The sequence below is a fragment of the Lissotriton helveticus genome, chromosome 8, assembly GCF_964261635.1.
Source record: "Lissotriton helveticus chromosome 8, aLisHel1.1, whole genome shotgun sequence".
Taxonomy (NCBI): Eukaryota; Metazoa; Chordata; class Amphibia; order Caudata; family Salamandridae; genus Lissotriton; species Lissotriton helveticus.
The window spans coordinates 1189482679-1189504812 of record NC_136069.1 but is presented as its reverse complement, the minus strand read 5'-3'; the positions used below and the strand labels follow the sequence as shown (position 1 = coordinate 1189504812).

The window sequence follows — 22134 nt, the reverse complement described above, 5'->3', positions numbered from 1 at the left end:
GGGGATTTGAACTCTGGAAAGGCGCCAGGTCCGAATGGCTTCCCATGCAAATTTTTTAAGAGGTACTTTTCTAAATTGGGGACTCATTTTCTCCGTGTAGTAGACGAAGCGAGAGTCCGAGGACGTCTGCTACTAGACTGGAGACACACGGAAGTAGTTGTATTCCATAATCCAGGATGGCCCCAGAACCAGCACGATTCATACCGTCCCATTTCACCGTTGAATGTTGAGGCCAAGATCTTGGCCATGTATTGGCCACCCGACTCCAACCCTATATAACCAATTTGGTCCATCCAGATCAGGTGGGATTTATTCCCCAGAGGGCTACGAGTCATAACATCCAATAAGCCCACACAGCCATAGCCACCATCCAGGGAAGGGGAGTGCAGGCCGCCCTCATGCTAGGAGACATGGCAGGGCGTTCGACTCCCTTAGTTGGGCTTCATCGTTCGCTCTCTTAGACCATCGTAATATGGGCCCGCGCTTCCTTTCATATTTAAGGTTGTTATATACGGATCTCACGGCGTCTGTGCGGGCTGCGGGATCCACCTCCTTCACATTTTCCATAGGTTGGGGCACCCGCCAGGGGCGTCCCCTATCGCCATATCTCTTTGCTCTCGCAATGGATCCCTTGGCGGCATGGGTGCGAATAGATGTGCAGGTGGCGGGCTTTGAGTGGCTCCTGGGCTCTGGGATCGCATCCCACTATATGCAGATGATGTATTTTTCTTCTTAACAGACATAAACAAACGGGACCAATGCTGCTTCGTATTATGCAAATCTTTGGGGAATACTCAGGCCTCTTCATGAATCTGCATTAATCCACTCTCTGGGTGTTGGGGGGCACTGATGGCCTGGGGCATCGGCAGTACAAGTGATGACGGAGGGCATGAAATATCTGGGTTTCTTTATGTCGGATCAACCGAGTGTGGCATGGGAGAGGAATATCGTCCCGCCATGGGCACGGGTCCGTGAGGAGATGAAAACCTGGTCACATATGCCCCTCTCTATTTATGGTAGATCGGCTATTTTTAAAATGGTGTCATTATCGCGCCTGGTCTACCAATTGCAGAACCATCCATACCAGATACTCCCTACGTGGTTTTGCCAGGTTAACGCGGCATTGGGCCAGTTTCTGTGGGCAGGGGGTGTCCAGAGTGGCGCTGCGGACATACTTTCAGTCGACGTATTGCGGGGGGTTGGCCACGTCGGATGCCCAATCATAATATATGGCATCGCACCTCTTGCTGCTGAATGAATGGTGGTATGGGGATAGGACAGACCCCGCCTATGAAGTGGAGCAAAGGTGTACGAATAAGTTCACCCTGCATACCATATTGTATTCGGCGCCGCTGCGCAACTCCCTGCCGCTGGCCACTCGGGTGGTCTTCCAGGTTTAGAAACCGTCCGTACGCAAGATGGGGTGGTGGAACAAGCTGACTGGGAAAACTCCCTTGTGGCACAATGGCCGCTTGCCGCAGCTAGCTGCGTTATCCGGATTTCGAGGGTGGGATAACATAGTAATCTCAACGCTAGGAGACGTGATGCGAAGCTCCATTCTGAAATCCTTACAAGATCTTCAACTGGAGTACCAGATACCTAAAACGCAATTCTATAAATAGCACCAATTCCGGCATGCCATCCGTCCTAGTATTTCAGGGTTAGAGGTTCTCCCCTAATTCAGTTCGATAGAATCCAAGGTATTTATGGGTGATCTGTAAGACCATAAAATATCGAAAATGTATCAGTCACTAGTGACCAATAGTTCTACGATATTAGATAGGCTTAGAGAAGCATGGGCGGGTGATCTTGGCCCAATAGATGGAGAAGATTGGATGGATGCACTGGCCTCCCCTCGGGGAGCAGCGATAGCAAAGCGACTGCGTCTCATCTAATTCAAATACCTTCACTGGGTTTACAATACAAGGCTCAGGTTGTGGAGGGCGGGCCTGGTGTCATCCCCGTTATGCCTGCGGTGTGGTCGGGAGGAGGGGTCCTTGATACATACGATCTGGCATTGCACAGCACTCGCAAGATTTTGGCGAGGGGTTCTGGCCTGTCTTGCAGAAGTATTAGGGTGGGTGTTCCCCTCCTCACCAAGATTGGCTATTTTACATATTATGGAGGGTATAGGAAGTAACATATACAAGAGGCACCTGTCACTGTTGGGGCTGACACTGGCTAAAAGGGACATAGCAAGGCTGTGAAAGGCATCAGCCCCACCTTCTCTCTGGGCATGAACAAATGGGCTAGACTTCTGGATCGGGTTGGAGATTCCAATATTCAAGGCCAAGGTTACCCACAAAAACACCCCAAGATCTGGAAAAGATGGGCAGAGTAGAGAGGCATCGACATAGAACCGGTGCCCCCTGTGGATGCATCTATATATATAAATATGTTGTTATGTGGGCCTCTTGGGTAGACACTACCCAAGAGGACACTATTTGTTGGGGTGGGCGATGTGGTGGCTTACGAGACGCAGTAATGAAATAGTGCAATGGGGTTAGGGGCGGAAGGCGTCAATGCGTTTATGTTCCGACCATGTTTGAAGCCTATCTAAAACGATCCTTCCTGCTACCTTCATAAGGGAGTCTAATAAAGATATCGGTTGGTAGCATGCTTGGAGGACCCGTGTTATTATTGGTGTCCATGAAGAAGGACTAGATTTAAACAGATCGATAGGCAACCCATCTGGTCAGGGTGCTTCACCACTCTTGCTAGCCTTTATTGCCCCGGTACATCATTGAGGGTTATCTGGAGATCAATGGGGAAGGAGGCAAGGGATCCAACCTCCTACTGTTCTGCGCTTTCTATTTCATTTTCTATACTCCCTTACACTTTATACACACTTGAAAAGAAATCCACCCATACTTTCTCATCAATTGCCACTTCTATCATCGGTGTGTTATTCTTAGTCAAAAAAAGTGTGCATTTACCGCCTGCCAGAAAGAAGAGCTGTCTTTACTTATAGAGGCTTCTTGTAGAGTGACCCAAGCCTTTTCCTTACGTTACTTCTGCCTCGATCTTCTAGCTTGATTATATAGTTTCCTACATTCTCTAATATCCCCTACATCTCTTTCTGTTTTCTGTAGGGACTCTAAGGTTTTTATATGATTTAGTACAGTTTGAGTCAAATCACCCCTTTGTGGTGTTGCGTTTTTCCCTGATTTCTGCTCTAAGCAGGTTTTGGACAATTAAGGTTATTTCAGAGAATGCTAGGAGTATATTTTCATGGGTGGTGGATTCCTCCAACACATTAAAATCGAATCATAGGCATTGGTTACTATTTGTTAATTAAACTCAGATGGGTCGTGACTGGGCCAACGCAACGAATGTCTGTTGAGCCTGCCTATTTGTGCATTTTGGGTCCAAACCACTTGATTGTTATATTGCCTTTCTAAAGGAGTTGGAATTATAATGTCTATACCTAAGAGCAGATGCTCACTCATGAAGGTTTTATGGATTTTATAGCTCTTAATGTGACTTGCATATCGATTTGGGGCAATTATAAAATCTATAGTGGATTCTAATCCCCTTCCTATAAATGTGTGCCCAATCCACTGTCGGAGTACATAGACAATTCGCAAAACCAAGGTCACACATAAATAAGAGCTCATTAAAGATCTCCCCCCTGTCTGAGTGGACGAAATGCATTAGAGGATCATCCTCCTGCGATGTTAGTCCACATTTTCCAAGCCCCGCTAATGGGCATAGCCCAACATTAAAATCGCCTCCCCATATACTAATCATTTCAGTATTGGTGGTTACCTTTAGTTTATTGAGATATTCACTAAGCATCTTCATTGTGGCCCCCCAACCGTTCTTTTTCGACATTATTATAAAAATGTATTATAGACACATACACATTTATAAGCATCTCTCAGAGTTAGGCTAAACACTATCTTTATGACAACAGATAAAGCGTGTCCCAGGTGCCAAGACTTTATACACATGACAGACATGCATGACCGTGGTCAGGTTCTGGCGGGAGGCCAATACAGACCTGGAGAGTGCAACTGAAAGGCCACACAAGTTAACTATAGAAGCCGCATTTACTGGTCTTTTATCTCCGGCCTCCGCTCTGAAGGGTAAAGGCTAGGTTCATGTATCTCGGTTTGCTTATGACCTGACAAGCCATAGTGATGCACTGTAAATCTCTTGATGGACCCTTCACTGTCAATGCAGGGAGGTCTGCAGATGGACGAAAGCCTAGGGTACAGCCCTCCAAACTGAAGAATGCAGAGGACTCCGCAAACATCCCAAAGTGGACCTTTGGTCGAAATGACAGACTTCTTTGAAGAACAGCCCACATAATCACTCTGTAACCCTAGAGGACCAAATCTGACCCATAGTAACTATCCTATATAGCTACGAACTAAAGAACAAAAACCACCAATCCTATAGATTTGCATTTGAACTCATCCTGTTGTAATTTATAGGCTGTGACTTCAGACTATCTTCCACACATATGTTAGAAAAAGTATATTCAACAGACAAAATGACTAATCAAAAGTATTGTGATTATATATATAGGACTGTGGTGTAATAAATTAAGACCTGCTTTAACCACAAAACCCATGGGTGTCCGTTTACCGTTGAGTCAGGCTGGAGCACAGGAGAGTGACTGGGAGAGAACGATATATTTGTGGCGCTGACGACGGCCACACATCGGCTAGAAATGCATCCGCCATTATTTTCCATTAAAGAGCCTCCAACAGTTCCCCTGGGTCTCTGCTCGTCTTTTTTGGGAGGAGCTTTGTGGCAAGTAAACTGTGCATCGGCCAGAGATGCATTTCAGAGACTCCTGCCTCGTTTGGGCTAGAACGACACTGGCATCCATTGTGGCAGTCCCCTGCCACAATCAACTTTTCTTCAAGAGCGTCTTGAACAGTTCAAAGCCCGCCTTGGAACCCGGGGAATCAAGCTGGTGGTGACGAGGTTATTCAGACCTCGCTTTGGGCTGCCTGCACTGTCAGCGTAGTCCCTGCCGCAAGTATACCCTGGAAACCGAGGCTTAGGTGGTATTGGGGAGCCGAGGAGGACACTTGACGGATTACAAACCTACAGAATTCAAACCGTCACATTTTGTTTTTTTTTCTTTTGGGCACACTTTGCTGTAACATTGCCGAGCACAGTGGATCCTTTTCCATCGATCCTTCCCCCCCGAATAACACCCCCAGGGACACACCACACAGGACTCTGGGACATGTAGTTCCTTTTAACATTCAAGGACTCTGCACAGGTGTGCCTCATTGCCGAGGGGGCGGTGCAAACTCGCTACCACGAGTTCAGATAAGGCGGCGCTCAACAGCAGAGTGCATCTCATCCTTGGAGGTTTGTGGCGCTGACGACGGCCACACATCGGCTAGAAATGCATCCGCCATTATTTTCCATTAAAGAGCCTCCAACAGTTCCCCTGGGTCTCTGCTCGTCTTTTTTGGGAGGAGCTTTGTGGTATGTACATATATATATATATATATATAAAACCTACTGGCGATAGCCAGTAGGTATATATAGTTAGGATTGTTTTCCATAGGGAAATCGCAACATTCTATTGGGAATAACTTTGGCGCCGGTTGAGGAATCTTCCTGAAATTTTCCTTAACTTTGCCTCGCGGCGCTCCGGTCCTTCCCTGAAAGTTTGGGGGGGATTCGTCAAGCGGGGGCCGAGATAAAAGGGGGGTCCCAAAACGTGTTTTCCCCATGTTAATTTCCATAGGGCGGTTGGACTCACTTTTAGCCCGAACGGCTGAATGGTTTTCCACCAAACTTGGCAAAATTGTAGTGACTGGTAGCCCGATGTGCCTTTGCTATGTCTCAAGATATGTGCTCCAGTGGGGGGCGTGGCTTAGCAAGCCACGATGGCGGCTGTGTTCTGCTGAGGCTCCGCGATCGGGCTGGCATCCTGCCCTGTCCCAGTGATCGCCGGGAGCCCCAACTTCTGAAAATCGGCGCGCAGAGTGCCCCCACATCCAGCGGCATCCTCCTGAAGTAATGCGGACTGCGCTGTCACGCGGAATCCCCAAAGACGCCTCCCGCCGGAGCCGCGCGCCAAGCTTTAAAATGGCGGTCGCGGCTCGGCTCCGATGAGGCCAGCGCCACTGCGAGCCTGATCCCCCTGATAAGGGGACCTGAAAGACACGCCCGACCGGCCGTTGAGGAGACCCGGGTCGGGAGACGTGGCCGACCTGGTACGGCGTGGACCCGACCTAGCTTCATACCGGAGCTCCCCGAGCGCACCCAAGATGGCGACTGCCGCTCCGAGACCCTGCATTGCCTGCGCCTGGTCCTGAAAGGGGGTCTGACCCGGCCTCCACGTCGACCCCGTCTGTCTCCACGACTCGACTGTGCCGGTACCACGGCGTCGGACCCGGCGAACCACCGCGACGTCTACAGGGCGGTGAGTGCCCGCCCCTGACCCCCAACCGGAGGCATTGATTCCGGCGCCCCTGCGGCCCCCTGCCTCTGCCGAGACCCGTCGGGGGGTGCCTGCCCTTTCATCCCCCGGGCGGTGGGACCGAAGCATCCCTAGGCCTGGAGGCAACCCTCGAACCACGATGCCTGACCTCAAGATGGCGTCCGTGGGGACCTCAGCACCGGGCTAGGGGTGTGATGCCAAGCCCCCACTGTAGGAGCGGCGGCTCCCCCAGCTCAGCAGCGACCGCCCGCCGCGCCGAGGACATCCCTCCAATACGCTGGGACCCCTGGAACCTTGCCGCTTCACCCCAGGCCTGACACCGGCTCTGTACACCGGACGGAGGGGCGAGGCTCCGCCGCCCCCCCTGCACTACATTGCCGTGATTGACGAGGGGGGGGGGGGGGGGGGGGCCTAACTCGGAAGAGGCCTGCTGGAAGGATACGCCCCTCGATCCTTCTGGGCCCACGGACGGACAAACGGTAACCCCTTACCACCCCCTCCTCCATCACCAGTCGCTGCGGACCGACAGCCCACTCCGAATCTGGGCCCTCCTGGTCCTCATTTCCCTCCTGGGCATCTGGTCCACTGGCTATGCGGAGCTGCTAGACCTCATTTAGACACCAGTTGTCTTCTCTGTTGACACTTATCTGCTGCTCGACGCCCCACTGTGGAGGAATCACTACACGAGTGGATCCCCTAACCACCCCCGCACCAACGCCGGCCACAGAGCCAACCCCTACTGGGTTATCGTCTGCCCCAGCAAACTGATATCCAACGGCCCGCTATTCCCCTAATTCGCGGAGCTACAAAACCCATACCAACGGCCCCATGGGGAAACCAAGAGGCCAGCAGGCGACCTCCGTCCCCGAAACAGCCCCTGAAAACATGCCGCAAACGCGGGCCTGGACGCAAGTCAACCCCCCACACACGGACCCCACACTGTCGGCGAAGCTGGACCAGGTGCTGGCAGCTATTGAACTGTCCCGACTTTCGATGGAGGAGCGACTGGGTGTTCTGACGACAGACATCAGTCTGATTCGCGATGACCACCGTAAACTGGCGGATAGAGTGAAGGAGGGGGAGCAGACCGTGGCCGCGCTACAACCCAAGGTGAAAACTCAGGCTGCGGACATGCAGGACGTCTTACGCCGCGTGGCGGCCCTTGAGGAGCGGGCGGTTGATTTGGAGGGGCGCTCGAGAAGATGCAACATCCGCGTCCTGGGACTGCCGGAAGGTATTGATAACTCGGACCCCCTGACCTACATGGAGTCATGGACCAGCTCTTTCACCCCTGAATCGGAACGCTCGGCCTTCTTCTCTATCGAGAGGGCCCACAGGGTCCCCGCCCGGACACCAAAGCCGGGTCTCCCTCCTCGTCCCATGTTGGCCAAGTTCCTGCACTTCCGAGACCGCGATGCGGTGCTTCGGGCGGCCCGGGCTGCGGGCCCCCTGCAAGTAGAGGACCAACAAGTCATGGTGTTCCCAGACTATGCCCGTGAAGTCCAACAGCAGAGGTCCACGTTTCTGGATGTCAAAAGACGCCTTCACGCGAACGATATCCAATACTCCCTACTGTTCCCGGCTCGCCTCAAGGTCCTACACAAAGGAAAGGCCATATTCTTCACCAACGCGGATGAGGCACAGGATTGGGCTGAGTTCAATTGCCCGCTGATCCCAAAAGCCAGACCCCAACGGGAACACACCAGCAACTCGCACCGATCCCGGAGACGAGGCACGAAACGTACCCAGACCGGCTCGTCCAAAAGCCCAGCTTCCTCCCCCGCTTGCTCACCTGACCTCACGCAAATCATGCGGGAGAGACGAGACGCGTTGGACGCGTTGGACGCCTTGAAAGCGGTGACAGATTTACACCTCTCCCCCCTAGCACCGGACCTTGAACGCCAACCGCATCTGTTTACTCCAGAGAAAGACCGAGACAGCGATGGCACGATGTTGGGGTTTGGCCCGATTTCTTCCCCTCTCATTGTCACACACACGGAGGACGCTACCCTGGCTGGACAACCTGGCGCCCCCTCTTGAAGGGCGGATTGACTACTATTGTATCCTCTTTTCTTGATCGCTCTATGTGCTACTTGTGGACCAATACTGTATAATTGATTAACTATGTGCGCTCGCGTGCGATACACACATCTCCTACAAAAGCCCGATCCGCGCACAAGCCCAGCGGTAACACATGCTGCCACCCCCGCAGAATCCTGTTATATTTCTCCCCTAGTGGGACATTGGTTTGGATATGCCACCCCCCGGTGATATATCCCTTGTATTGGGACTGTTTCCCACCCTTAGTTCTACCTGTTTTTGCTCCCGAAAGTTCCCCCACCAAATCTCTGGAAGCATGGCGCGCAGGAGCACGCACGAGACACACGACCACACCCACGGGGTTTGCTCCAGGGGGGCTCCGCTTGCAAGCACAATCTCTTAGTAATGACGGCCCGCGTTCGGACGTTAATGTCCTCACACTTAATGTACGGGGCCTCCACACGCCCAGTAAACGTTACTCTGTCTACTCCTACATAAAGCGAATGTCAGCTAATGTTGCTCTTTTACAAGAGACGCATATCAATGCTACTGAACTAGGCAGGCTACAGGCCAAATGGCGAGGGACCTTCTGTGCCACAACATACTCAGCATATGCGAGCGGCGCCTTAATATGGGTTAGGCCGGGAACCCCTTTCCGAACACTTAGACGAGTGGTGGACAGGGAAGGCAGATATGCACTACTGGAGGGGCTCTTGGACGGACAGGGGATCCTCCTGGGAAGCATTTACGCCCCTAACACTGAACAAGATAAATTTTGGGATCACCTCACAGGAGTATTGGCCCAGTTCACTACAGTCCCGTGGGTCCTGGGGGGGCGATTACAACTGCACGCTGGACCCTTCTTTGGACCGTTCCCACCCCCCTCCTGCGCGTTCCCCAATCCCCAGGCAAGCGGAGCTATTCAGAGCATGGACCACACACTGGGCGCTTACCGACGCTTGGCGGCACTTATATCCCCACGCCCGCATTTACTCATTCCACTCGATACCCCACAACCTCCGGGTCCGCCTGGACAGATTCTTATGCTCTGCACCGATCCTCTCCAAATTACTCTCCTCAGACTACCTGGGTCGGATCATCGCGGACCATGATGCCCACATACTGCGCCTGACCTGGCGGCCCCCACACCCGCCCGTCCCCACTTGGCGACTCCCTACAGACTGTTTGACAGATCCGGTGTGCAGGGACTCACACAAAAATAGCATACAGGAATACTTCTCACACAATACGAACACGGCAACATCGGCATTAGTAGAATGGGATGCGTTGAAGGTTGTGGCCCGAGGGGAATGCATCAAACAGATCGCAGGGGCTCGCCGCACATTGGAACAGACACTTTCAACCACAGAACAGCGTCTAGCTGCATTCACTAAACAAACCGATGACTCGGAGGAGCACGCCGTGCTCACAGCTGAGGCGAAATCAGCATATCAGGCAGCCTGTGCTGATCTCAGGAAATATAACTTCAGGGCCTACGCCGCCAGAGTCCACAAAGACAGGGACAAAACTGAGGCGTTGCTAGCCTGGATTGCGAGGCAAGATACCGAGATCAAACCGATTACGGACATCATCAACTTAGAGGGTGTGCTTGTGCGTTCTCAAGCAGAGATCCTTCTGGCGTTCCAACGCTATTATGCACAGGTGTACGGGGCCCCGACACAGCTCTCCCCGTCGTCTGTGGACCACTTCCTCGATCCACTGTCGCTGCCCACGATATCGGACGCGGACAAGCGTATGCTCGACGCTAAAATAGCACCCTCAGATATCACCCGTGCCTTGCGGGCCCTGTCCCGCAATAAGGCCCCAGGCCTAGATGGCTTCCCGCTAGAATACTACTTGACATTCTCCCCCCTGGTGGTCCCCCGCCTAACCCAGGTGTTTGCAACAGCCCTTGACCTAGGAGTACTTCCCTGTTCCCTGCGAGAGTCAGTGATCGTTACCTTCCCAAAACCTCACAGGGACCCACGCCACATGGGTTCGTATCGCCCCTATCAGCGGACTGTAAGGTCCTCGGGAAGATATTAGCCGACAGATACGCACAAGTCTTATGTCCACTGATCCACCCTGACCAATGCGGCTTCGTTCCTGGGAGAAACACCTCGTAGAACATCCGCCGGGTCTTCCATGTCCAGGATCAGGTGCGGGATAGATTCCCTCGCGCCGCCTGCCTCATTTTAGACCTAGAGAAGGCATTCGACACCCTCACCTGGCGTACCTTTTTTCGGTCCTACACCGTCTCAACGTTGGCCCGATACTCACAGCATACACGCGCCTCCCTCTATACCGATCTGAAGACACGTGTCAGGATTGGGAAACACATTTCCCCTGCATTTGAAGTTCGACGGGGCACCAGACAGGGGTGCCCCTGTCACCTCTTCTTTTCGCCCTAGCGGTCGAACCGCTAGCGATTAGACTGCGTCAGGAGGGAATACATTGGGGAATCCCGCTTGCGGACGTCACACACTGCGTCTCGATGTACGCAGATGACCTCCTCATCTATGTCCAGGACATCGAAATGGATCTTACCCCCATAGGAGTGGCGCTCGCTGAATTCGCAGATGCATCGGGGCTCCGAGTAAATTGGGACAAATCTACGATCTACCCCTTCCACCCGGAATTGCCACTCCGGGACGTTGCCCTGGGGACCCATAGCCTCGCATGGTCCGCGGAGGCCCCCCCGTTACCTCGGTGTCCGTCTGTATCACTCCCCAGCCGACATCTTCGATGGTAATCATCGTAGAACACTAGCTAGCCTCCGACCGACTGTTGCCTTCTGGACCAAGCTCCCGCTCGCCCCGATAGGGCAGATAGCCCTGGCTAAAATGATAATGCTACCCCGGCTCCTCTATCATTTTACCAACCTACCAGTTGTGCCACCTGGGTCCTTCTTCCGGGACCTCAACTCATTCTTGGGCACCCTTGTTTGGGGCTCGGGTCGACACAGAGTGGCCTTGAAAACCCTCCAACTCCCCACGACACAAGGTGGGCTGGGAGCTCCCTCCTTTGTGTCCTATTTCCTGGCGGCACAGCTCCAATGGCTGTCGTACTGGACGGCAGACCGATATACCCAGGAGACTGGCACCCCGACCGGTAGAATTACGACCCCGGAGCTGCTCCGTCTCCTCCTCCCGGGCACCCAGCCTCGCCGTACGTATCCCCTCCAAGTCACGATGGCGCGTCGATGCATGATACGGATCCACCGGATTTCCCCCGGGGGGATTCCGTACTCCCTGGCACTACCGCTGGTCGGCTGCCCCAGACGGGAACTCTATTTCTCGGCTCCTATGCTAGCGGAATGGACGCACTGCGACGTCACGGACATGGAGTCACTCTTTGAGGAGGGTCAATTGAAGTCGTTCGACCGCCTGGTCGCTGAGTTCGAACTCCCCCCAGGTCAATTCCTCAGATACCGACAGCTGCTCGAGGGGTTCCGCCCTTACCATAATCTTCAGGCCGGCGAACCAGACACGCATCCAGTTATTCACGCTATCTTGCGCATGGGTGCGGGACGCCACTTAGTCACCTGGCTCTACAAATCGATCAGAGAACTCTCGTATGCCCCCCTGATGGCCCTACGCGCCACATGGGAGGAGGACATCGGACGCGCATTACACGACTCGGAATGGACCAAGGCGCTCGAGGCCCCGAAACGAGTCTCCAGAAACGCCCGCTTCAAAAACATCCAATATTACATACTACACAGGGCTTACCTCACACCGGCGCGACTGCAACGACTTTACCCCTCATCACAATTCCTGTGCCCCAGATGTCATTCCCCCGATGCAGACTTCCGCCACATGTTTTGGGACTGCCCTGGCCTCCAACCCCTGTGGCGGACGGTACACGACACGCTGACAGATCTCACAGGCCTCACGACTCTAACCTCTTGGGAATCCAGCGCACTAGGTATTTTTCACATATCTAAACGGGCCCCTACGCACAAACGCTTTGTGTCCTTGGCGCTGCTACTGGCGAAAAGATGTATAGCTATGCACTGGCGATCTCCGGAGGGTCCCCCCATAGCGGCATGGACGGGGGCAGTCTGTAAATGGGCGGCGGCCGAAGAAGACGCCATCCGGGAAGAGGAGGCCAACTATTTTTGATAGTGTTCTATTGTTCATTGACAGCATGTATGAGTGAATCCATAGGTAAGTGATTAGATATGTGTATACATCTATGAATCGCTGAGTGGACTTGTATTGCTGTGACAATGGATTTAAATATGATACTCTGTATTTTACAAAGAGTGATGACAAATTGTAATAGTGTATGAAAAGGTGTATGTGATTGTCACGTGGATGATGTCATCAGTGATGTCATTTGAGATATCAGTGATGTCACTCACCATGTCATGAATGATCTAATATGTGACATCATCAGCAGTGGATTGCGGGTGCGCGAAATATAGTTAGTACAACTAACTATACAGGAGCAATTGCAATGGTTTTGTATGAGTAAAATGTCCAGCTAACTATAACACCACTAAAACTTATAGTTTTTTGAGTGAATTTCAAAGGTTTTTTAAAAGCTAATTCCTAACTATATAACTCCTGAAACCTATGGTTTTTTCAGTGAATTTCAAAGGTTTTTTAAATGTTAATTCCTAACTATATAAGGCCTGAAACCTATGTTTTTTTCAGTGAATTTGCAAGGTTTTTTAAATGCTAATTCCTAACTATATAAGGCCTGAAACCTATGTTTTTTTTCAGTGAATTTCATATATATATATATATATATATATATATACATACACACACACACACATATATATCACCATCCAGACTGAGGCCCAGTACGGATATTGATTTTTTATTTTTTTTCACTGTCTGAATATGAAAAACGTATTGCTATCATTGATGACTAACTCCCACTGCACAATCAGTAAGCCAATGCCTGACTGATAGACACATGTCACTCATTGATATATGAAGCATTACACTGCATATATGATGATTATGTAACATAAGGCATGTGAAATACCACTGTATGATGCAATAATGTAAATAAGTAACAAATAAAATTAAAAATAATGTATCTTGGAGTTTTGAGAGTAAATGGTTTTGCTGTTTAAATGTATTTTGTGTTTGATTGTGCAATTGTGTCAAAACAGTTTTAAGCACCAATATGTATTTTGGAACATGTTTCTCGCAGTGCATTCCTTTTGTACAGGATTACAAGGCTCTTTCGTGGGGACATAGAAGTTGAAGACCTCACTACAAAGCATCCAGCATTCTCTGGGGATACAGGTAATTGTGCACTATGTCTAGAATTTTGGAACAGTCTTTGGTACTGCCTGATTTTTGGGGTTGCAAATATATTGCAACTGAGCCATACTAATGGCAATAAAGCACAATATAAATCTGCGTTAACATAATTGCAGAAGCTGAATTCAAAGAAATGAAAAGCAAATAAGTATCTTGGATAGTGCAGACACATACAACATGAAGCCACTGGAATACTTTTTACTTACTTCAAAGGCACGAGCTGTAACAATGAGCTCTTGACTGCATGTATCTTTATGAGTTACACCAAAGGAAGATAAATGAAGAGATTTCAGACTTTCAGATACCAGTTCTTTCGTAACATCTGCCTGTCCGTCTGCTCCTGGAATATCACCAATGATAAAGACAACTCTTTATGCAATTCAGGTAAAAGGCTGCAGATTACTTGTGTCTGCACGCAGTAACTATATTCTTAAAACAATTGTGTAATCAAAACACCTAGATGTACAAAACATATTTTAATTTATTAATTTTATACAATTTCTTACAGCCTGTATAGAATAGATAACAAAATTGCTTGAGTGGTAACTTCTGTACCAGTCCTAACTGCCCATGCTTTTTTAATAATAAAACTGTTACCAAAACACATGGGCTCACAGAGACAGTCACGTGGAAGTTTTTGGCCAGGTTAAGAAATATCATCTCTACATGATCACATACTTAAGTTGCCTCCTCTCCCCTTAAACATGATGACACTTGACACACATTCATTTCCGTGCACACACAGGATAACATTCTTCGAACTCAGTTTGCTTACAATACCACTTCAAAGGGCACTATCAGAACACACTGAACACTCTGTGCAAGGACTAAGTTCAGCACACAAGATGTTATTTGTTTTTGGACGCTCTAGAACAGAGCTATCATAACAAGATAAACAATAGCGGCCTGACTGGGCGTTCAGCATGATATTTTGCTGGCACTGAGAGGTCAGTCCATGCCGGAATTCCAGCTCAGTTGATTCCGGTCACCTCATGCGAGGGATTCTGTCTAACTCTACACCAAGACGGGCAGCTTACTAATAAATACCCACAGGTAATGGGAAGTTAGACCACTGACAGGGATTTGGCAGATCCACTCACCTTAGACATGACAGAGTAGAATGCGCTAGGTAGGAGTGCACTATATTACAGTACTTGTATTCAAGCATATAGTTTTCTGTAAACAGCAAATGCTAATCCATTAAAACGTTCTGGTCATGGTAATTATTACTATAATCATCACTGTCGTCTTCGAATTTATGTTGGTGTTGAGGAAATGATTCAGGGTCAGAATGAGAATAGAGGTGAAGTCAGTGCATGGTCAGTGGTGGTCGCTCTGGCTTAGTCTCTGAGTCAGAAAGGCAATCAGCTCTCCTCCCAGCTTCAGTGCCGCCATTTACGCTTAGTGCCACAATGGTGTAAAAAGCACTGGTGTCTAACGGGGGTGACGACGGGGCAAAAGGCACAGTTGGCCTCAGAGGCAGAATCACCAGCAGTAGAGGTCACCTCAGAAACAGGACCAAAAGACGTGCCAAATTGATGCAATTGGGCCAGAACATTTGGTTTATAGCAACTTTAAATTCTCGCAGCTGTTCTGGCATCACTGCAGTGCTTGGAAAATGTGGTCGGAAAGGAATGAAGGTTGAAATCAGTTTCAGGGTCAGAGATAGACTATGTGGCCTTGCAGTATCTGTGGCGTCTCACTACTTCAAGTGATGAGTGGTGGGACGTGAGAGAGCAGTTTTTGAAATTTGTGGGGTTTTTCTCCTCTCTTTGGACTTACCAGAAGATCTCGATTTTGAGGACAACTAGTAGCAAAATCGGCCCTGGGAACAGAGGTGCATTCGTCCCCTTGACTGCAAATGGGCCTTCTTCGACCTCAGTCGGTCTTCTGCGATGTACAGCTTGGCTTCACGGTCACAGATGGCTTCGAGGTTCATCTTGGCGCAACTATCACACGTTGCTGAATAGTGCTTGGAGCCCAGACACCAGAAATAGAACTCATATAAGTCTGTCATTGACATCTGTTTGTGGCAGTTTAATAGACTTGAGGGAACAATCTGGACCCACACTGGAAGGTGCAGAAATAAAAGAACTGATATCCCTGCGTGCCGGGGTGACGGCACCACGGGACTCCACCCTGACGTCCTCCGCGTCCGTGACGTCAGCGAGGATACACGAGTCCCACCCCGGCGCGCCTACGTCAGTTTTCTTCGGAGAACTTTTCCATGTCACAATGCGGAGCCATCACTAACAAAAAAAACTGTGAGAACACTGGAACAGTGTGCGAAAAAAGCCCCGCTAAACAGAAGGGAAAGAAACAATGGTGAGGAACAGAACCATCCAGAATAGAGCCAGGTACTGAGGCACTAAGATCTGGAATGAAAGAACAGGGCACCGCTACTAGAAAGCAATCCTGCAAACAAATCCAACATCCTCCACGGGGCAGAAGCATGTGAAAAAACACAGCAGACCAAGAAGTCTGCAGCCACCACCTGGAAAGAAAGGGACACCAAGGTCAGAACGGTGAGGAATGACCATTCAACCTCAGACAACACCAGCAGGGAGAAAATCTCCCGAACGTCAAACTCAAGACCAGCCAAGGCACCTCAACCCCAAGGACTGCCAAAGCCAGAAGTGCAAGCAACAAAGGAAAGAAGAAGCACAAGCGAACCCCACACTGGAGATCAGGGTGCAATAGTGCCTATAAAATCAAGAATGGAACAACAACAGGGCGAGCATCCCCCAAAGGAGAGAGTAAGAAAGCCACTCGCAAAAGTCAACGACCCGGAGGCAGGCGAGTGCAGAAGACCCAGAAGGCCCTCGCAGAACAGGGAGGAAAGGCGGGTCGTGAAGGAATCTGCGGCTAGAATCATCTCTACCAGATACATCGTTACCGAAGGTAAGTAACTCGTGCATCTGATAGAGACTACTAGCCGCAGATTCCTCAACGTAGAATAGATACCCTAGCCATACCCAAGGAGAAGGAGGGTCTGCGAGAGTACCTCCCCAGCTCAGGCGAACACAAGACCCCGACAGGGAACAACCGCTGGGACAGGGAAATAACCCAGTCCTTCGCAACAGCCACAGGGACAGGGGAAAGTGCCCAGTCCCACCACCCCACCCCTAAGCGGACTAGAACCGCAATGTAGCGGAGAACACCGCTACATAGGGGATGTGTCACCACGGCAAGCAGCAGCCCCGAGGTCAGCAGCCAATGTACCAGGGACCTCCTCCGGAAGCCCCAGGTACAGGCAATGCAAAAGGAGGCCAGCAGCTAATGTACCAGGGGCCTCCACTGAAAGCCCCAGGTACACGCAAAGCAGGGGAGTACCAAGGAAGAAGAGCAACCCAGAGCCTCCAAGGAGAAGAGCAGAAATGAGGGCAAGAGCTCTCCACCGGGAACACTGCCAGTGAAGAGTGTGGCAGAACTCATCACAGCTGGACGTCAACAGGCCAGACAGAACAGCATCTCAGTAATAAGGCAGGTGGAAGAGAAAAACATAGTCCCATAAAGCTCCCAAAAAACCAGAAGCAGGGGCCCCAGGCCTCACTCCAAGGCCCTTGGCCACGGACAAGAAGAACCGGTGGGCGCCGCTAGGTGCCAACCAGCAACCACCCAGAAAACAAGAGGAGAAACAAGTAGGACGAACCAAGTCGTCAACACAGGAAAATAACCCTTCTGGACATCAGACAGAGGACCAGGCCAAACAGCAGACAAAAGGCAAAAACACTGCAGCCCAACGCCGCAGCTGCCCAAGAAAACGCACCAGCGGCATACAGCAACACCAGGAACGGCAAGGAATCCGCAAATGGAAGTCCACACCTTCCCAGTGTAAGACAGGGCTATCCAATTGATACAAATACCCCACGTAGGGTAGGACACGGCCCAAGAAGTATGGGAACTACTCTTAGGGAAGAAATCCCGCATCAGACAACAAATTAGAAACCTTGCGACAAAAACCACAGAAGACTTAGTAAGCAGCCAAAAACAACACTTTGCCAAAAGGGGCTGAACCAGCAGCCAACTGAAGAGATATGCCAACTCAGGACCCGGAGGGCACAGTATCCCTCACAGAAAATGTAACGTTCACCCCAACACCAGATTCCAGCAGCAGCGGGATAACAACTCCCACGAAGACCCGGAGGATCAACAAAACAACCTACTGAGGAGGAGGAGGACGGAGCCCCGCAAGCACACGCTGAATGGAGGAGTCCGCATGAGTGTTAAAAAGAAGGACCGCGTCAAAAGGTAGATAAACCAGACGTTCTCTGATATTTTCAGGAAAGACCGCATCATGCAGCCAGGCATGGCGGTAGAGCCACAGAAGTGGCAATAATACGGCCTAGAGCATCTGCAACATCCAAGGCTGCACGAAGAATAAATGCGGCCAACTCCCTACCATCCAACACATGGCTCCTTAGGTCAGCATGGGCACCCTCAAGAGAGACATGAGAACGAAGGGACGCCACAGAGTCCCACAGGCTGGAAGTAGCCCTGGTCAATACACACAAAGTGTTAAGCGCCCGCAAGGCAGCGCTAGAAGAGGCAAAGACATTACACCCCCATGAATCCAACCACCGGGCCTCCCGAGACGGAGGAAACAACACTACAGGCAAACATGGAAAAGCATTCCGCAGAAGAGAGCCTGGAGTAGTAGGGTGGAAAGAAAGACAAACAGGGTCCTGCTGAGCAGGGCGGTGACGATGCAGAAGTGCCTGAGGCACCGGATCACTCGTGGCAGGGCGCCCTCATAAGAGAACTGTGGAGTGACGCTTCAAAGGGAAGGAACAACTCCCATCCACCAGAGCCCTGGTGGAGAACTTCCAAAAGGTTGTCCGTAGGAAATTGAGTGAAAGGCTCACCCATCCGCAGAATATCAGCGGCTGTGGACATGGCCTGAACAAAGGCAACACTAGCCTCCGTAAGGTACTGCGGAGGATAAAGTAATTACTCCGTGGGCGACGGCCGCAGGCTGAGTCGCCCGTCCCAATGTCCAGGGGGAAGCGGCCAGTGGGGAATCCACAGATAAATGAGGAACCTGAGGAGCCGCTGAAGGGGGAGAGGCAGGGGAGAAAGCAGACCGCGAGCCACGGAAAGAAGGGTTCGAGGATTTAGGCCGTGGGGACGGCGAGGAGCCCTCCCTATAAGATGCCGGTGAAAAGGCAGCAATACGGCGCCCTGTCTCTGGGGAAGAACACACCAGCAGATGGTCGACCTCTGGAGAAGAAGGGACCTCAGGGGACGAATCCAGAAGCAGACGCCAGCGAGGCTCCGTGGAGTCCGTCACCGGCGCCTGATCGGCGTCAATTGGCGCTGGAGTGGGCGCCAGCCCGACTCCTGCCACCACGTGCTCACCATGAAGGTGGGCCGGGATCGACGCCAGAACGGCGAGAGAACGGCGAGGAAGTGGCGCCGAAAGGCACCGGCTCGGCCTCAGACGGGGCAGCAGCCCGCACCGAGGAGGACTCGGGAAAGCACCCCAGGTCCCAGGCTCCGCCGGAGAGGAAGGCCCCTGGCACCGAATCAGCGCCGGCTCGATCTCTGGTGAGGCAGCTGCCTGCTCAGAGGATCGAGGGGGAATCGGGGAAAAGCCCGGAGTCACAGCGGTTTCCTGCAATGCCACAGGGAGCCCCGTAGGGCTTTGCGGCGAGGCAGGGTCGTCAGGCGCCGAAGAGGGGAGCCCCTTAGGACAGCACCTCGAGGACACCACCCTCCTACGACCTGGAGCTGGGAGTTCTGGTGCCGGAGCCGCCGGCGACTCCACGGAAGACCCCGGGCGAGGTAAGGGATCCGCGGATGTCTCAGGAGGTGGGGGAAGGGCCAAAGAAGCCTGCAGGGCAGCCGCGTAGGCTGTCATTTGGGCCCTAATTGCCTCTAGGCCGGGAAAAGGCGGGTAGGTAGGTGACAGGCGGGGCGCATGTCCTGGGGGAGCAGGCGCCCACCGCGAATGGAGGACAAGGCCTTGGAGATAAGCTGAAGGACCTACCAGCCGGCGAGCCACGCCCTTGGGGCCGAGGCGAAAGACTATGTCCGGCAGTTCCTTGCTTCCGAGGTAGGGAACGGACGCTGAGATGACATCGACCTGGACAAGCACGCCAACAGCAACTTCATCCAGCGTTCCCGCCGTGACTTAGGCTTAAGGTGCTGGCAGGCGTCGCATCTCTCCGAGTCGTGGTGCTCACCCAGGCACCACATGCAAATTGGGTGAGGGCCCGTTGCTGACATGGGACGCGCACAGGAGATACACGTCTTAAAGCCGGAAGGCATTCGCACACTGCTCCACTTAACGCCAAAGCGTGTAAAAGAATAGAAGACCTGAAAACAGGCCAGGACACAATCCGGATGAGCGCTGCATGCAGAAGAGAAAAAAATGATGTAGGTGCGCCAGGGTGTGATTTATGTATCCTCGCTGACGTCACGGAGGACATCAGGGCGAAGTCACGTGGTGCCGTCGCCCCAGCGTGTTGGGATGCTGTGGCAAAAAGTTTTCCGGGTCCAGTCTCACGTCTGGGGATAATTCTACATTAAGGAATCTGTGGCTAGTAGTTTCTAACAGATAGACCAGACACGGAGTTACACAATGCCACTTACTGGTGTGCGGGACAGTTGATATGAAAACCTTTCAGATCTAGTCTGGCCCTGGAGAAATTCAAAAGGTGAGGCTCTGCGTTGGAAACTCTTTCAAGTATTTGCATATCTTCACAAAGTAGGCACAAAATATTCTGTTCCTCATTCCAAGAGATAAGGCAATTTCTGTCTGATGCCGTAAAGCAGGATGGTATTGACCCTTACCAACTGCACAAGGCAACTGAAGCCACACCACACTTGGCCTTGCTTGTTTGCAAAACATTCTAAAAATGTAGTTCTGAATTAAAATGGATGGCTTGTGTTGCTACCCATTCAGGATGTCTTTATTCAAGGGTGACTACTCTTTCAGGATCAGCCCCAATACGGACCTGTAACTCAGCCAGATGACCATTTTCACCAGACAGTAAATGTTGTCAGGCTCCTTCCTTGCCACAGGGAAACATCTATCTATATATATACGAGTTAGCTTGACATGTTGCAACTCCTGCTAGAGGTCACTCCCATGCTACCAGTGAGGGATTTAAAACCTGGCACTAGAGAGGTCGATGACTACGCCAGGAAAGAAGATGGCACCACTTGTTTTTTTGAGAGAAGTTTCTTCAAGATCCAAGCAAGAAAAGGAGTATTCAAGCATCCACGAAGGAAGTTGTAGGGTTGGCTAGCAGTCACATTGGGTTACAGTAAGCAGTTTTGAGCTGAGAGTCACAAAAAAGACTTCTAATGCACTAAAATAAAATTGTGAAGGGCCTGGTCTAGGCACACTAAAACATTGCTTGGTATCTTGATATTATGTAACACAGTAATGTCTATTTGAAAATCTGTTGGATGCACTCACATGACAAGTCTACATTTCAAAAGTGTTGGACCTTTCACGTGCCACAAGTGCATTCCTTTCATCAGTCACTGTGGACAATATCAAGGAGTATCTCCGGATACATTCCACAGTCCAGACGCAGTTGCCATTCGTGGTCCCCGGCTGAGTTCGTCCACCAAGGCATTTAAAGGTCCCGCCTGGTGGTTTATAACCAGGACATGACCTGGCGACTCAGCCATTTACAGACGCACAGGGCATCCTGGCATATGATCCAGAACCCCACCGTCTTGTTGCAGTATCGTACGGTGATGGTGTTATCTGTGAGCACCTAGATTAGCCTCCCTTTGATGGATAGCAGAAATGGCCCACAACTCCAACGGATTGATGTGGAGGCAGGTCTTTGGCGGAGACCAGAGTGCTCTGATTGCCACTTCTCCCAGATGACCTCCCAACCCAACAGCAAAGTGTCAGTGTCCACTGTCAGCTCTGGGTGGAGTAGAGAATGGGATCTACTGCTGGTCTATTTGCTGTTAAGCAACCACCATTACAGGTCCTTTATAGTCTCCTCCAAAACCTGGATGGAAACTATTAAGGTCTTTAGGTGCTGAGCCCATTGAGACTTAAGATTCCACTGCAGTGAGTGAGCCATCTGACACAGTCCACTAGCAAGATGCCAAGAGGGCAAGAAGTCTCAGAGCCACTCTCACTAACTCCGGTCCAAGCCTAAAACATTGGGTTCGCAACTTAATGTTCTTGACTTGTTGATCTGTAGGGAAGACTCAAATTTGCTCCGTAACGAGAACTGCTCAGATGAACAAAAGCCTCTGACTTCGGCACATTGATCGAGAACCCCAAAGATGTCAAGAGGTTCGCAGTCATCTGAAGATGGTCTATAACTGACTGTGGCGAACCTGCCTTCTTCAGCTGGTTATCAAGGTAGGGCAAGACTGGCATCCCCAACCTTCAAAGATGTGCTGCAACCGCAG

General features: G+C 51.2%; 1 protein-coding gene across 1 annotated transcript in view; it reads right to left on the bottom strand.

The window, feature by feature from the left end:
• Positions 1–22134, bottom strand: part of LOC144773228 (E3 SUMO-protein ligase RanBP2-like) — a 559200-nt gene that overhangs the window by 125519 nt on the left and 411547 nt on the right. The window contains exon 23 of the mRNA XM_078658126.1: positions 13950–14083. Coding sequence (XP_078514252.1) covers positions 13950–14083 — 134 coding nt within the window. The remainder of the gene's footprint in view (positions 1–13949; positions 14084–22134) is intronic.